Below are 17,815 nucleotides of genomic sequence, written 5' to 3'. Positions count from 1 at the left end.
CACCCGCACACTATATAAGACTCGAATGGACTCCAAACTTGACGAAACACTAACAAATACCAAATGCATATATGAGAACATAATATCAAGTATTCATCAAACAGCACAGGAGGTCTTAGGAATCAAACAAAATAAAATTAGTAACAAGCTTTGGTGGAATGAAGACGTCGAAAATGCGGTAACAGAAAAGAAAAGATTATACCATAAGTGGTTAAATACAAAAGATGACGCAGACAAAGACCGATGCAATGAAATGAAGAAGAAAACTAGAAAGATAATTATGACCTCCAAAAATGAGATATGGGATAGAAGGTGCAGAGAGATAGAATCTTATATTGGAGGACGACAATGCACTGAGGCGTGGAAGTTTATAAACTCTGTTAAGAAGCCGACTAACGAGAAAGTGATTCTAAATCCCATAAATCCCGAGGATTGGACACATTATTACAAACATCTATTAAATGAGAACAGAGACGAATTTAAAGAAGATATGAATTTATCAAGAATCGAAATTCTGGGAGAGCATATTACCATAGATATCAACATAGTTCAAAAAGCTATAGCAGGGATGAAGAATGGGAAAGCAAGTGGACCAGAGGGAGTAACTACGGAATTAATAAAGAATGGCTCAGAGAAATTACACAGAATGATCACGGTGATATTTAACGAATATATTAATGGACATCCAACACCAGATGAATGGAAAACAGCATATATGACCCCAATATATAAAAAAGATGACAGGAGAAATTATAAAAACTATAGAGGGATATCGGTCACAAGTTCAATGAGTCGACTATACGGTCGAATACTACGGGACCTGATAGAGGAAGATTATCAATCGTCTGAAGACGAAGAACAAGGAGGATTTAGAGCAGGTCGTTCATGTACAGATAACATCTTCTGTCTTAAACAAATTATAGAAAAGAAAATTGTGACAAATAGAGACCTCTTAGCTGAAAAATTTGCAATTACTAAGGGTCTCAGACAAGGATGTTGTATCTCTCCGACTCTATTTAAGATTTATATCTCTGCAGCTATGGAAAAGGAAAGTCAAAGGAATGAGTATACAATTGAACGATCAGGATTACATATATACTTTACAGTTTGCAGATGATCAGGTGGTAATCTCAAATGACAAAGATGACATGGAATACATTCTTAGAAAACTAATTGAAGAATACCAGAAATGGGGATTAAATATCAATTTAGAAAAGACAAAATACCTCTCAATTGGAGCTGAAGCAGAACAACTCGATATCGATGACAATCAAAAAATAAATCCATGCAACGAATATAAATACCTGGGCGTCATCTTCGACCGTAGTGGAAAAGACGAACGAGAAATAGAACATCGAATTATACAAGCACGAAGAGCTATAGCATGTTTGAACGGAATTCTATGGAGTAAAGAAATATCAAAGAAAAGAAAATGGAACATCTATGAGACAATGGTTAAAACTAGCCTACTTTATGGAGCTGAGACATGGAGAATAACCGAAAAATATAAGAAAAAGGTCGAAGCCACGGAAATGGATGCCATCAGAAGATCGATGAGAATATCAAGAGCCGACAGAATACGGAATGAAGTGATAAAACAACAAATGGGTATAGAGGGCTAGTTGAGGATATTGAGAGAAAACAGCTCATATGGTATGGGCATGTGAGCCGAATGGGGGACGAAAGATTGCCTAAAAAAAACGATGATGTGGCAACCCCCAAAGAAGAGGAAACGAGGAAGACCACCACAGAGCTGGAACCTGGGAGTTAGGAAAGCGATTAGCGCTCGAAATCTGGACGAAGACCTAACTCAAGACAGAATACAGTGGCGTTTGGGAGTCGGACAACGTCGTAAGACGTTATAAAAAACCGAATATATATATATATATATATATATATATATATATATATATATATATATATATTATAATACCTTTAAAAATGTCATAAAGGTTACCACTAAGGCATATTCTTTGTCAAATAACAGGTATAATGGCCACTGGTTGCTACTTTTTATAATGGCTGACCATCTCGTCTAAAAGTTTTAGATAAACCCTTCTTAATTGAATTTTGTAAACACTTTTTAAAAAAATGATACGTTTTAGTCCAAGAAAAACATAGATTGGATTGACTGTTTTATCAAGACATTCACATATATGACCACTGAACTAAGTAAACACATTAACAAGATAGGTAACTTATATACTCTGGTACAAGAATGTGAATTTAAGAAACTTAGGAAATAATGATGAAAAAAGTAGAGGCCTTCGAAATGTGGGCTTACCGACGTATATTACGTATATCCTGGACTGAGCACGTGACCAACGAAGAGGTACTACGCCGGATAGGTAAAGAGAGAGAGGTAGGAATAAGTATAAAGAAAAGAAAGTTGGAATACTTGGGTCACGTTATGAGACATAATAAATATAGAGTACTACAACTGATCATTCAAGGGAAAATAGACAGCAGAAGGGGCCCAGGGAGGAGAAGACACTCGTGGCTCCAAAACTTGCGGCAATGGTTCGGATTGTCATCTGCTGAACTATTCAGATCTGCCGTAAACAAAGTCAGAATAGCCATGTTGATTGCCAACGTTCGGAACGGACAAGGCACATGAAGAAGAAGAAGGAAAATAAACTTGGTATACGCAGTAAAATAAGTATTGAGCCCAGAAAAACACTTAACCTTTTTGTAAGAATGTTGCTGAATTTTATCATCACAAGAGCACAAAAATTCTTGTAGAAAAGACCAGGTTTGATACAAAGATTCCACGATGAAGTGCCACAGACATGAAATGTTTTGACTGCTTTAAGAAGAGAGGAGGAATATGGATCCTCTAAGATGACTTAACAAAGACGACATATTTTTTAATAGCCTTAAAACTATCTTTCTTAACACATATTGTTGATATCAATGATGATTTTATATTTTCTTTATTCTGCAAGATTACTTATTAAAATATTTATTTTATTATAATAGTATTAAAATTAAAAAAAAGATGGAAAAAAGATTTATTAACAATTTAATTTAATTGTGAATTCTTGTTAAACAATATGCCACCTATATCTTTTGTCTTCTAAAAAATACGTTTTCATTAAAATCGTTGCCAGACACTCTGTATAAATAATACAAAAATAATAACATATACATTTTAACATATACAAACATATTTTTGTATATAGAGTTAGAATTTTTCATTATTGCTTAAGATATTTCATCAATACGCCAAATTAAAGACGCCACGACGATTATTTTCTTTTTATTACTACAAATTACGTTGCTTAGACATAACATTTGAGTCACGTTCTAGATAATAATTTTTGTGGAAGATCGTTCACTAAGACAAGAAGCTATCTATATTGATAATTTTTCTGCTTTGAACAATATTAATAAAATAATTCTAACATTATTATTATTGGTATTGGTATTGGTATTAATGGTAATTAAAACACTCATTCTCCATCTTCCTTGTTGATTTTAGACAAATTGCCTACATCTGTCTCCTTCGTGCTTATGTCACGACTTTTCCTTTATATTTTTAATATATCTATTCCACTTTTTTTTTAATTTTTATTACCTAGTTAATAATATTTTCGATCTTGCATATTCGTCTTCCTTTTTTGATTTTTTCTATCTAATACTATCTTGTTCGACAATATAAACCGAGAATTCTTAATAAAAGCAATGGAAGAATTTAATATACCAACACAACTAATAGAACTGATAAAAGAATCTCTAAAAGTAGAAAGTAGAATCCAGATACAAAATGAATTAACGGAAACAATAGATGTGAAAAAGGGACTACGCCAGGGAGACGCTCTATGATGCATCTTGTTCAATATCGTACTCGAGAAAATACTGAGAGACACAACAGTCAATACACGAGGAACAATCATTATTAAAAGCGTGCAAATACTAGCATTTGCAGATGATGTTGACATAATCGCAAGATCAAGAAGAGAAATGATAGAGGCATACAACCAAATAGAACGAGCTGCACAAAATAGTGGTCTTAAAATCAATCAGACCAAAACAAAATACAAAATATATGCAGGTAAGTAAAAACGCAGAAATAAGGCAGCCACAAAATATAACAATAGGAGAATACAACATAGAGGGGGTAAAAAACTTTTTATACTTGGGATTCCTAGTCACGTCTGATAATAACGTTACGGAGGAAGTGAAGAGGCGAATACTTATTGCAAATAAATGTTACCATGGCTTAATGAGGCAACTAAGATCAGATAACGTCGCAAGAAAAACAAAATGCCAAATATATAAAACCCTAATAAGACCGGTACTCACATATGGCTCAGAAACCTGGACACTCACTAAAAGAGAGGAAACGTTGTTAGCCACCTTCGAAAGAAAAATCTTGCGACACATATATAAGGGCACAAAAGAAAACGGAAAAAGGGAATATGGCGAAGAAGATACAACTCTGAACTATACAAAATATACCAGGATCCGGATATTATAACATTCATTAAAATAGGACGGCTGCGTTGGATAGGACATGTAGAAAGAATGGAAGAAGGCGAAATACCAAACAAAATATTCAAACAGATGCCAGTAGGAAAAAGAACAAGAGGAAGACCGAAACTGAGATACTTAGAACAAATAGAAAATGATATAACAACCTTAAAAATAAAACACTGGAGAAAAAAGCGCGCAACAGATCGAATGAAGAAGAATCCTGGAACAGGCCAAGACCCAAAAAGGGTTGTCGAGCCAGTGATGATGATGATGACTACCTTGTTCAATACGAATAACAAAGTTCGTGAAGTGACTGGCTTCTATAATAAGAAAAACATTAATACTCTAGTAGATAATGTGGTTATTACCAATGATTGAGAAATACTAAAAATATGGAGTAACTATATAACTGAATTGTTCCAAGATGACAGGCCAAACATACAGAGGAATACAAATGAAAAAGAACCTCAAATGCTAAAATCTGAAGTTCTTTCTGCAATATAATCAGTCAAAACCAAGAAAGCAGCTCATCTAAGATGAACTCTTAAGAATGATACAAGAGCTATTAATGACGTGTATACTACTGGTGACATATCCGAGGAATGGCTTAAGTTTGTTTTTACAACAATTCCGAAGAAGCAGCGGACAAAACGATGCGACGAATACAGTCAAATTGGTCTGATAAGCCACACATTGAAAAGTTTTCTTCGCATTATTCACGGAAGAATAAGAAGTCATTGAGAAAGAGACATGGATGAAACTCAGTTTGCATTTACTGAGGACCTGTAAGGCAATTTTTGGCTTAAATGTACTTCTCCACAAATGTTGTCGTGGCTTTCATCGATTACGGCTTTTGATAGGGTACAGCAAGGAACGCTTTTGGACATATTAAGAACTAAATGCATTGATGGTAGAGACCTACGTATCATAGAAAACTTATATCGGAAGGAGAAAGCAGTTGTTCGAGTGGATGAAAGATTAACCGACGAATGTTACATCCAAGAGGCGTCAGATAGGAATGAATTCTATCTCTGCTGATATCTACGCTTTAAAAAAAAAACACCGTCGTGACGTCAGTGGCGCATCATAATTATTAACTGATAAATTTTTTTATTATTTTAGTAAATATCAATCTTTAAAACAATTAAATGATACTTCAACAGGAAGCCGTACAATAATAAGCGTTTTAAATTTCATAACAGGCAGTTTGTTTAAATATTAATAATATAATTATTTTACAGTTAGAGGGTATTTCCATATTTCTCACAGTTCAACAGTTTGCTATATACATAAATATTTTACAGCCCGTATCTCAGATCCTACTGAATATATATTGGAAATGTCAATTACACCCTAGGAAATATTGAAGTGACTTCATCAATAACAATACGAAAACAGTTAAACGGATAGGAAAAGTTTAAAGTTAGTTGAACTGAAAGAATTTTTTTTCTTTCTGTCATACTTTTTATTATTTATTCTCTAAAGTAATTATAAAACCGCCCTTAGATTTGCTCTTGAACTGCACATTATTGGGGATGGTCCAATTTTTTTGTTAGTTGATTAAAATTATTGAGAAATCACGTAACTTTCACACACGATACACACCAAAGTAAACACAACCTTCCATAAGCAGCACCTAAATAATGGTACCTTATATCACCCTTCGAAGTTCGAATAGTAGTAACTCTAGGTACATCATAGGGATCAAGATGAAATTGCGAACGCTTCTTAGGATCACGTCTAAGAAGTAGATCACCGATCTTCAAGTTGGACTTATTTTCTTGCGATTACTGCTTCTGTTGAAGCTTTGAAAAATACTCCAGAGACCATCGCTTCTAAAGGTACCGATGAAGCTTTGAACTTATTCAAAATGTTCTAAATGGTTACACAGGACATGCGTAAAGTCTCTATGATAAACTGAGGTTAAAATTGGAAAAACGCGGAAACTTTTAAGTGGAGACGAAGAGGTATTACAGGAAAAATCCATAGGATCAAAGAAATAGACCACCAATCTTTAAGCCATTGTGTTTCAATGGCTTTATTGTGTTCCAATTCTGCTGCTTTTTCTTCTGTTGAAGCTCTGACAAATATTCTAGAGACCATAGCTTCTAGAAATGTCGACGAAGCTTTGAAGTCATTAGATTGTTTAACTATGGTAAACTGTGAAACGGAGAAAAAACTTGTAATACCCTCTGATATAGGTCGTAAAGGTCTTAATTAAATACATATAGAATAACAGTGATAGATATTTGAAAGGATTCAGAAGACAGATAGAGAAAAATTTTTATAAATAGAGAATTTTAAAGCTACAATATTTATCTTTTTAAATGGATATGTTATAGATATTAAAAACCGATTTTAAGCAGATTTGCTAGCAAATCCATACACTTAGTTTTGACACACAATATCTGTGGAATTATGTGTACTTTGTATTAAAATTATTTTAATTAAAGGTCAACGAAAACTTCATAAAACCTTGACTATTTAGAGTTAAGGCTGTTTTATAGGAGTATACATACATATCAATACTTTCCTTACAGCAATATGACAATATCGAAACATTGTGAGTAAAAAATTTTAATAGAAGTTTATTTTACATTTTTTATTTTGATTTTTGCCACCTCATTTCTATATTTCATTCAATGTGGAAAATATTAAAAGCCAAAACGCCGTTGCTCTGAATCAATAAAAAATATGAACGACTTTCAGTTTCTTACAAACTTCATTCATATTTTCCAATGATGAATGTAAAATTTCTTTATCTTGGTCAGTGCCACATTCTTCATCTGCAGTAAAGTTAGATTTGCTTTCTTTGTCAGTAACTATTTCTGTAAATCAAAACTTGGGTTCTCTGTTAAGACTTTTGCATCGATTGACAAATATTTTCTAAATCTAAATTTTCCGGCATATTTTAAAGAAATGGAATAACCGACTAAGTGGAGTGTCATTTTTTTAATAGAGAGCTTCATCGTCTAGACTTCTTTCTATAAATATAGGGATTTGAAAGAAAATTATATGCAATGATTCATATGTAGAGTTCATATGTTATGTATCGTGCGTCGTATAATCAATGTCGATGTGATATATGTCGTATGCCAAGTCATATGTCGTATGTCATATGTCGTATATGCCATGTTTTTTTTTTAAGTTTTTATTATAGTTACAATTTCTTTCTTCATCTAATAGTTAATTTTTTGGGCTGTGATATTGATTGTTGGCATTTAATATATTTTCGTAATGTTTGGCCCATCTGTCAATTTTTTATCAATTCCACCTAATAAATTTCCCTGTTCGTTCTATAGTATCTTGATATGGTATTTACCTTTCCTTTTAAAACCTCTCTGTCTATATCTTGATAATACTACATCAGTTGCTACATATATATTTCTTTAAGTTGTTCCCATCTGCTTTCTAAAAAGACTACAAATAGATTTCTAAAAATTTTAGCTGATGCTGCGTTAAGTTACAAATAATGGTGTCTACTTTCTGCCATTCAATGTAGATGGCGCTATGTGGCGTATGCAATCTGGTTTAGACTAGGTGTGAGAAATTTTCTCAAAATTTCTATATCAGAAATATCTCTTAGAAAATGAAAGAAACCATACATTTTTAACACTTGTTTGATGAAAACAAAAAATAAATTACTCTATTTATTGTCCATACATTGTCGAAGCTGATTTGGATCTGACTTTCATCTGATATTCAACGCATTTACTTCTAATTACTTTTTTACATTTTGTCTACAAATTTACGCTTGTTTCGTCATTCATATGTTCTTTTTTGTCAACCATTTTCCATCCACTCTTGAATGTAGGTCTCTCCCAATGAATTGCTTCCATCTTTCTCTATCTTGCGCCAATCTAATCCACTCTGTTTACCTGCCACTGCTCTTATGTCATCTACCCACCTTTATTGAGGTCTGTCCATGCTTCTTGTTATCGTCCTTGGTCTCCATTCTAGAAATTCTCTGTGTCCACCTGTTGTTATTGTTATTATATTGGACTACGTGGCCTGCCCAGCGCCATTTCATTTTTGTAATTTCTTCCACAATATCCCTAATCTTCGTTCTACGTCTTATCTCAGTGTTTCTAATCTTGTCTCTCAGTGATATTCCAAGCATGATTCGTTCCATCGCTCTTTGCGTTGTTTCTAATTTTTTAGCATATTTTTTTGGTAAGAGCTACTGTCTCCAAGCCGTAGGTACAAACTGGTAGTATGCATGTGTTATACACCTTTTTCTTTAAGTTTACAGGAATGAAGGTGTTTTTCAAGATATATGCTAGTTTGCCGAAAGCGCCCCCTGCCAGTTGTGTTTTTCTTTTAATTTCAGCATCTTGATTTGGTTTTCCTAGTTTGATGATATGACCTAGATATACATAATGTTCAACATTTTCCATGGTATGATTTTGTGTTGTTATATTTGTCTGGTCTCGGCTCAGTATTTTTGTTTTACTGTAGTTCATTTTTAAGCCTACCGCTCCTGAAACTGCATTTAATTGTGATAACATAAACATTCATATGTTTACCATACTTTTTTCTTTTCTACAGTTTAGCACAGAGGAAAATTATCATAAAAATACTGGGACCACAGAGGGAAAATGAAGAGGATGCAGGACAATGGATGAATCACGAAATACAAGAATGGATGGAATAGAATGGAATAAAAGCACAAAGAATTAGATGGTTTGGACACATAAAAAGAAGAGAGAAGAGCAATTCAGTAAGAGCTATAACAGAATAAATACCACCAGGTAAAAGAACCAGAGGCAGACCTAAACTCAGATGGGGACAAAGTAGAAGAAGACTTAAGGAGTATAGAAATAAGTAATATAGAAAGGACAATCAAAGAGAGAGAAGAATGGAGAAAAGTAGTGGAAACAGCGAAGTCACACCAGAAACTGTAAAACCAAACCCAGAATGGCATGATCCCCCACACAAAAAGGATCTTCAAGTGAAAACAGCTTCAGCTTCTTCGGAAGCGTATAGCTTACATATCTACAGCTCAGTACTTAAAATCTAAGTCCCTATAGATTATCATATATAATAATAACATTACTATATTGTTACAAATTCGATCAGAAATATATTTCAATCAATAGAGAAAAAATATAATTTATCGACAAAATTTTTTGTTTGAAAAGAAACAACTATTCTTGTTATTGCTCTCTCCCTCCTTCTGAGCTATGCCTAGAGTTCTTATAAATGATTTAAAATTTAATATACCTTTAAGGTGAATGCTTTGAGTTGAATTAGAATGATAATACGAGATGATACTTACAATATGTAGATTTATTGATGAACCAACAACAATATGCAAAAAATTATTACTTCTAGAGCTCCGTCACTTCTGCTCCCGCCGCTTAATACCCTATTTATAAAATACAAGTAGTTATCAACTCGAGTATATACTCCGGGATGAGACCCACAACCTCTCCCAAATGAAACTATACCATATTGAATATCATCGCATATTAAAGGACCACCGGAATCACCATGGCAGGCATCTTTACCTGGTGTATATGTACAGATTCTGCTGTGAAAGTATTGCTCATAATGATCTCGATCACACTTATAGAGATCAATGGTCTCAATATAAACACACATCAGTTCCTGGCTGCCTACTCGAGTTCCCTCCACCTTATCTCCCCAACCCATTACTAGTGCTTCCTTGCAAAACGAAGGCATCTGTTTTCTCGTAAATGACTTTGGCAGCTTTACAAATTCGTAGTTATATACCGGTCGTTCCAACTTTGCCATAGCTATATCGTTGACCAACCTCACAAAGCTATAATATGGATGATTTCTTATCTTCGTGATTTTTATTCTTGTGTAGTTTGTACCAGCTGGTGGTTCCATGTATTTAGTTCCAAACTGAGCAACGTAATCTTTATTCTTAGGATCGTCATTACAATGGGCTGCTGTTAGAACCCACCAACGGGTTACCAGAGTTCCTCCGCAGTAGTGCCTGTTATTTACCCGTATAGATACCATGAAAGGGTAGTTTTCGCTACATTCTTCACCCCCAACAATTCGTGGTTGAGTTCTGACTAATTGAAACCATAAAATATTAATAAGAAAAGCGTTACATACCAGCATTTCAAGAATAAAATGGGTTGACATATATACTTATGACCTCACTTTATAAAGAACTGTTATTTCTATGTCTTTTAATTATCTTGTTTACTTTATTATTCAAAACATTTGTTACACATCTTGTAAAATGGTCATATAATCATATAGAACGTCATGTCGTGATAGCTGACATTTGATACTTGTAATAATCACCATGATTAGAAGACATATGACTTTGAAGTAGACATAAACAATTGAAAAATATATACATTTTTATATTTATAAAAATGCCTGATTTTGATGACACACTGTCATATGTATTTGAAGCTAAGGCTAAGTTTGCATTTCTCAGCGAAGCGCAAAGAGCTGCGACTTTCAAAGCGGTGTCTAATACTGTATTAATATTACTATTTATTACATTCGAGGAAGTAGTTAACTTTTTGCCATCCCAACATTTATGTTGTTACGTTTCAATCCTATTATTCCAGTATTACTTGAGAACAGTGCTTTAAAAATAAGAAAAAAAATGAATAGGTGCATAATCTCAATCAGGAGAGAAATACATCGGAAGACTACCATCATTTGGAGCTATATCAGATTTTTTTATAATTATGTTTTTATTTACAATCTACATCATTTCAGAGTATTAAGTAAATGTGTTACAAGTTTTGGACGTGAAACAGAGACATCCAATGATGTCTCACTTTATTCTATTTTGTTTTAGTTTTGAAGTAGGTCTTGGGGCCAGGTTCTATCTAATCTTCTTGTGGGTGGACCTCTTCTTCTTGCAGTACCGTCTCCTATCGGAGGTTGGCTACCATCACAGCAATCTTTACTTTGGTGGCTGAACTGTATCTGCACCCATACCACTCCCTTAAATTTTGAAACCAGAAAATCCTCCTACGTCCCACATTTCTCTTTCCCGAGATTTTTCCTTGGATTATGAGTCTAAGCAGAGAGTACTTTTCTCATTATGTGGCCCAGATATTCCAGTTTTTTCGTTTGTATGGTTTTTATGACTTCGCATTCCTTCTCCATCTTCAGCAGAACATCTTGATTTGTTACTCTTTCTGTCCATGGTATTTTCCACATTCTCCTGTAATACCACATCTCGAATGCCTCAATGTTTTTGATGTTTATCTTTTTAAGTGTCCAGGCTTCCATGCCGTACAGCAGAATGGAGAAAACATAGCACCTTAACATTCTCGTTCTTAAGTTTATATTTATGTCCCGGCTGCATAGGAACTTTTTCATTTTGACAAACGATTGTCTCGCTATCTCTATTCGCCTCTTGATTTCTCTTGTCTGGTCATTAGTATCAGTGAAGCAAACCCCTAAATATTTGTAGGACGTAACTCTTTCAACTGGCTGATTATTTATGGTTAAATTCACATTGGTGTATAGCTTCTTTATAACAATCATGAATTTAGTCTTTTTGATGTTCAGTTTTAGACCATACTTATTGGTGTGGGTGTTTATGTCTTCCATCAAAAACTGTAACTGTAACTCTCCGTTCATGTTCATACCAATGTTTTGCTCTAGGAGCGCTTCCTGACATATTGTTTCGCTATATATATATATATATATATATATATATATATATATATATATATATATATATATATATATATATATATATATATATATATATATATATATATATTGAATATTAGTGGAGAAAGCACACAACCCCGACGCACACCTCGACGAATCTCAATATCTTCGGTTAACTTATTATCAACTTTGATTTTTGCTGTTTGTCCCCAGTACAACCTGGATATGATGTTAATGTCGCGACTGTCGATGTTTTTGCTTCTTAGGATTTCATACAGTTTTTGGTGTCTGACTTTATCGAAGGCCTTCTCAAAATCTATGAAACCTACGTAGAGGTCTTGGTTTACATCCAAACATCTTTGCATTAACACACTCAGACCAAGCAAAGCTTCCCGTGTTCCCAGTCCACCTCTGAATCCAAACTGTATGGCGCTTATGTCCTCTTCTAATTTATTAAATATTCTTTTGTGAATTATTTTTAAAAATACTTTTAGTGTGTGGCTCATCAATGCTATAGTTCTGTGGTCTGAACACTCTCTGGCGTTATTCGTCTTCGGGATTGTGACAAAAGCAGATGAGAGCCATTTCTTTGGTATGGTGCCTGTTCTATAAATTGTGTTAAAGAAGTTCACCATTATTTCAAGTGCATCGTCGTCTATTAGTTTCAACAATTCTACAGGAATTTCATCTGGTCCTGCAGCTTTACCCCCTTTTGTGTTCCTTATAGCATATTCTATCTCGCTTTTTAGGATTTCAGGCCCTGTTGTGTCGTCTGTAGGTTCTGCCACTGCTATTTCTGGTCTTTCGTCTGCAAAAAGTTCTTCAATGTATTCGATCCATCTTGCCAGTTTTTCATTTAAATCTGTAATTATTTTACCTTTTTTGTCCTTTACTATGGATGCTTGTTTCACTTTTTTACCTGTTATTTCCTTGATCTTTTTATGCATGTTAAAGCTATCGTACTTTCTATCATATTCTTCTATTTCCTTGCAGTTGTCCAGAACCCAGTTCTCTTTGGCTTCTCTTAATTTCACGGTTCACTTCTTTGTATTTTGTCTTGTTGGTTTTATTTCTTCGCCTTTTCTCCATGAGATGCAAAATTTCGTTTGTCATCCATTCCTTTTGAAGTGTTTGATTACTTTCGTACTAAGGAATCTTTGAAAGATATTCAGCGACGTTGGCTTTGCACAGCTCCATAGGTGTAGTCCGTAGAACCAGATAGGTTTGAGTATGACTTTGTAAAAGAAGAATTTTATTTTGGATGTTTTGATTTACGTCCAAGAAGCCAGTACATTTGCCGGAATTCGAGAAGTCGAGCTGTCTTCTTTTAGTCTGGATATGTTTCTTTCAAGTAAGGCGTTGGTCAAGATGGAGGCCAAGGTATCTAGCGTCTGTTACTGTTGGTATTCTTACATTTTTACAAGTTTAACTCTTGTCTTTTTTGAACTATTTTTCTATTAAAAACTTATGTTGTGCTTTTTCATTTTATCTCTGTTTCATTTCTAAAATAATAACTGTGAATCTATTGGTTTCTATTATTTATTCCAATTACAAGATGAGTCAAAAATGAGTTCCTTAAGCCGGAGTAAAAAAGACAAGTACAAAACAAAGTCATGCAATCGCAAAGAATATTAAAGGAAGTTCTTCTTCTTCTTGTTTTTATGTAAACATGACTCTGTCTGTTTTCCAACGTGCCTCCAGTAAATTGTCGTTTCATAGTTTTCGTGGTCTTCCTACTGATCGTCTTCCTATTGGAAGACGTATTTGATGTCATTCGGCTTATATAATCGTTTCATCTATGATCTGTCCCTATATATGATCTGTCCCATAGTGTCTTGCCATCAATTTTTCTAAGTGTTCTTATCTCTTCTGTTTATAACATCCTTTTTGTCCTTTCTGTCAGGTCGTGTTTCTGCCGCGTATGTCATTATTGGTCTGATGACTGTTTTGTAAATTCTGCCTTTTCTTTCTTTCCCGATATTTTTATTTCTCCATATTGTTTCATTCAGGCAGCCTGCAGCTTTGTTTGCTCTACTCACAATTTACATCTTAGTAAATTTGCAGTTATTTTGTCTTTTTTGGGGAAATTGACATGTTAAATTTTCTGGCGCTTATATTAAATTGGTGCAGCATACGTTGTAAGTCATCTTCACTTTGAGAGAGTAATATTGCGTAGTCTGCAAAGCAGATTATTTTAAGTTATTTTTCTCCCATTTGGTATCCTTTTTTAGATCTCTTTATTTTTTTATTATTTCATTTATAATCAGGTTGAACAATAGAGGACTCAAGGAGTCTCCCTGTGTTATCTCCATTTTTACTTTTATTGTGTTGTTTTGGTAGATATTTGCGATCGCTTTGATTATTCCTAGAGGTATCTCTCTTGCGTACAAAAAGCAGATAACGTCCTTTAATTTGACCCGGTCAAATGCCTTCTTAAGGTTCACGAAACATAGATATGTCGGTTTGATGTATTCTATCGATTTCTCTTGCACTTGCCTTACTTGTTATCACTTTAGTTGTTAATTTTTGTGTTGTGTTTAATAAATAATTCCTCTGTAATTTTCCGGGTCCGTTTTGTTACTCTTTTTGAAGAGAGGTATTAGAATACTCGATCTCCATTTTTGAGGCATTCTGTTTTGTTCTAATATTTTTTGGATTAGTTTTAATAGTTGTTTGGTCAGATCTGGTAGTCCGTACTTTAGGAGTTCGTTCGGTATTCTGTCCTCTCCTGGTGATTTTCTATTTTCTAATTTTCTTAATGCTTCCTTTACCTCTTCCTCCTCAATATTTATTTCTTCGTTTGTCGTCACCTCTGGTGTTGGTAGTTCATTATTGTCACTTTTAGCAAATAGGGATTGAAAGTAGTCTACCCATGTTTCCTTCTGAATGTGTTTTGTTTTTATTAAATTTTAAAGGAAATTAAATTTATTATAATTATTTATATTAATTAAAAGAATATTACTTTGTTTTAATTAAAGGAGATTGTGAGAAGAAAAGTGAAAATTATCTAAATTATAGAAAAGAGAGGCACAAGTAAAAGTGAAACACTAAAGAGTTAGATAGTAGGGAAATAGATTCGGTATTATGAAAATTTTTACTTGAAAATCAGATTATTAAAAAGAAATGTTAATCCTATAAAATAAAACAAAATTGTCATTATGCTATTAAAAATTTTTAGTTTAATCTACAAAGTTTACATAATTCCACAGACCCTGTACGCAAATATAAATTTTATTTAAAGATTCTACAATCCTACGCAACGGATATTTTATATAATATATGTATATATCTTAGTTTTAAGCCGATATAGAGTGAACCAATCAATTTTATTTCCAAAATCTCTTTAACTGCTAATTCAAGACATCCCTTTACCTAAAACATCTTTCACTTTTGCTAGAAATAAAATAATTATTACAAACATTGGTGGAACGTTGTTAAAAAATTCAAACTGCCAAACATTTACTAGATTTCATGCTAATTAATCATAATTTTAATTAAAAATACGTTTATTTTACAGTTGGTACAGTATAAATCAAAATTTACGTCATCCGTGTCATAGGAAGCGACGTCAAATGATACCAACACAAAATATTTAAGTCGTAGGTCTGTTCCTTCTTAGAATCTTTAGCCAAGTACACTGGTATTACAGCCAATGGACATAAATTTTATTGTGTACGTGTAGAAATAATAGGTATTTGAAGATTTCTATAAATGGAGGGCTCAGAAGCCAATCAGTGTAAGTCACTAAATATAAAAACTGAGAAAATTGACTTTGTTTCAAAACTTGTTGTAATAAAATAACGACTCAGGTATAAGTGCTAATAATAATTTTTATTGAAACGTAGCATACTGATAAACTTAAATATAAGAAAAGTTAATAAAAATATAAAGCGTTTTTCTTTTTTGATACATATAGAGAAGGAAAAATGAAAAATGCTAAGTGTCTACTGAATTAATAAATAAAATAACGGGAAAGAAGTTAGTCTATGTAATTATCCGAATCGTCACTGTCATTATTAGACTCAAGTCCATCATTGAGGCCGATCTCACAAGTTGAAGCTCGAGTTTTAGTCCTTTCTATTACTGGTAAATCTTTATAAAAATTGTGGTAGTGCTGTGGAATGTAAGAAAGCAAATCAAACATGTTTCTTTAACAGGTCTACGATTTGGGTAGAGTTGATCTTGAACAATACTAAAGAACTTAGGTGGTCTTCCCTATACGAACTTTTTTGCAATGCTGATCTCGTAAAATGGAAAATATTCTTGCAGTGTTTCTTTAAAGAAAATAGATTCCGGTTTATTTTTGGAATATCTGAGCCATTTTATGTTCAACCAGTTAACTTTTCCCCCTGTATTATCGATTTTCTATTAATGATGCTGTTTTCCAACATTCTTGTCAAAAGAAATTCTTTACGTTTTATTTCAGTTATTTAAAATGGATTAGTTTTCTTAGTAGTGAAAACTAAATTGATCCAATCTTCAGGACCATAAATAAACTCTTTATTCTTTGCCTTTGACTCAATAACTCCAAAATCTACATCATTCGGAAGGTAGCTATGACCTCAGGTGAGAAATTTATGGGTCGATTGAAGTAGTGTTCATTTCAAAGTCTTGTACGAGTTTCAGCAGTGATAGACTTGGTTTAATATTTCGGTTCTGGCTTGTACAACAGTCCTAATATAAAATGATATTACAATTTCCTGCATTCATTTTTAAATGTTTTGTCAGGCAGGAGGCAACTTCTTGTGAACCTCGAAATCCCCCTGTTTCGTCCCACATAAACATGTATCCCTTGTTGTCATTGCAACTATAAATTCCCAAATTGTAAACATATAGGTTCATCTTATAGTAAGCAACAGACGTGCTTAGTTTGGGAAAAGGCAAAGCTTTTTGTAGATCGAATGTAATAACATAAATGCTTGTATTAGCTAAATTTTTATCTTTGTTAAGCGAATCTCTCACTAGTTTTGCCTTTCTGAGATGAATTTCTCCGTTCTTTTATATGGAGTGGAGTCATGGACATGAAGCATCACTAAAGAGACTCGAAGCATTTGAGATGTGGTGCTATAGACGCATGTTGAGGATTTCTTGGATAGACAGAGTTACCAACGAAGAAGTACTACATAGAATGGGTAAAGAGCGCGAACTAGTCATAACCATAAAACGTCGCAAACTAGAATACCTGGGCCATATAATGCGCAATGAACAACGATACAACCTGCTTTGGACCATACTGCAAGGTAAAGTGCATGGGAAAAGAGGTCCAGGACGAAGAAGAAGAAGAATATCCTGGCTGCATAACCTGCGAAAATGGTTTAACTTAACCATTACCGGACTTTTCAGGGCAGCAGTCAACAAAGTCAGAATAGCCACGTTAGTGTCCAACATCCGTAACGGATAGGCACCATAAGAAGAAGAGATGAATTTCTTTATCGGTTTTTGCTTTCTGTATATCTTTGTCGTTATTCCCAAATCTGATGGTATTTTGCAAATAATCGCATAATTGACAGGTATCTTTAGATTAGGGTTTGAAGGGAGTATTAAAATTTGATGAGCATACATGATAGTACATTTTTCTTTGACTGGTTCTGAACCTTCCTTGATGAAGTTGATACATCTTTCTAATATTTAAATCTGGATTTAAATATTTTCTATCTTTAGCATCACAAACTGTATAATGGCTCTTATAGCAAGAAAATGACTTGATGTGTTC

General features: G+C 33.6%; 1 protein-coding gene across 1 annotated transcript; it reads right to left on the bottom strand.

Moving 5' to 3' along the window:
- Window positions 1–1,962: 1,962 nt before the first annotated feature.
- LOC140446355 (trypsin-like) lies at window positions 1,963–17,719 on the bottom strand. The gene is made up of 3 exons (XM_072539084.1): window positions 17,663–17,719; window positions 14,645–14,984; window positions 1,963–10,601 (listed from the first exon to the last, which is right to left on the bottom strand). The coding sequence occupies exons 1-3, from the start codon at window positions 17,717–17,719 to the stop codon at window positions 9,766–9,768; spliced, it is 1,233 nt and encodes a 410-aa protein (XP_072395185.1). The 3' UTR covers window positions 1,963–9,765.
- Between the last annotated feature and the right edge of the window lie 96 nt (window positions 17,720–17,815).

Source organism: Diabrotica undecimpunctata, chromosome 1 (assembly GCF_040954645.1).
Source record: "Diabrotica undecimpunctata isolate CICGRU chromosome 1, icDiaUnde3, whole genome shotgun sequence".
NCBI lineage: Eukaryota > Metazoa > Arthropoda > Insecta > Coleoptera > Chrysomelidae > Diabrotica > Diabrotica undecimpunctata.
This window is presented reverse-complemented; position numbering and strand designations above follow the sequence as displayed.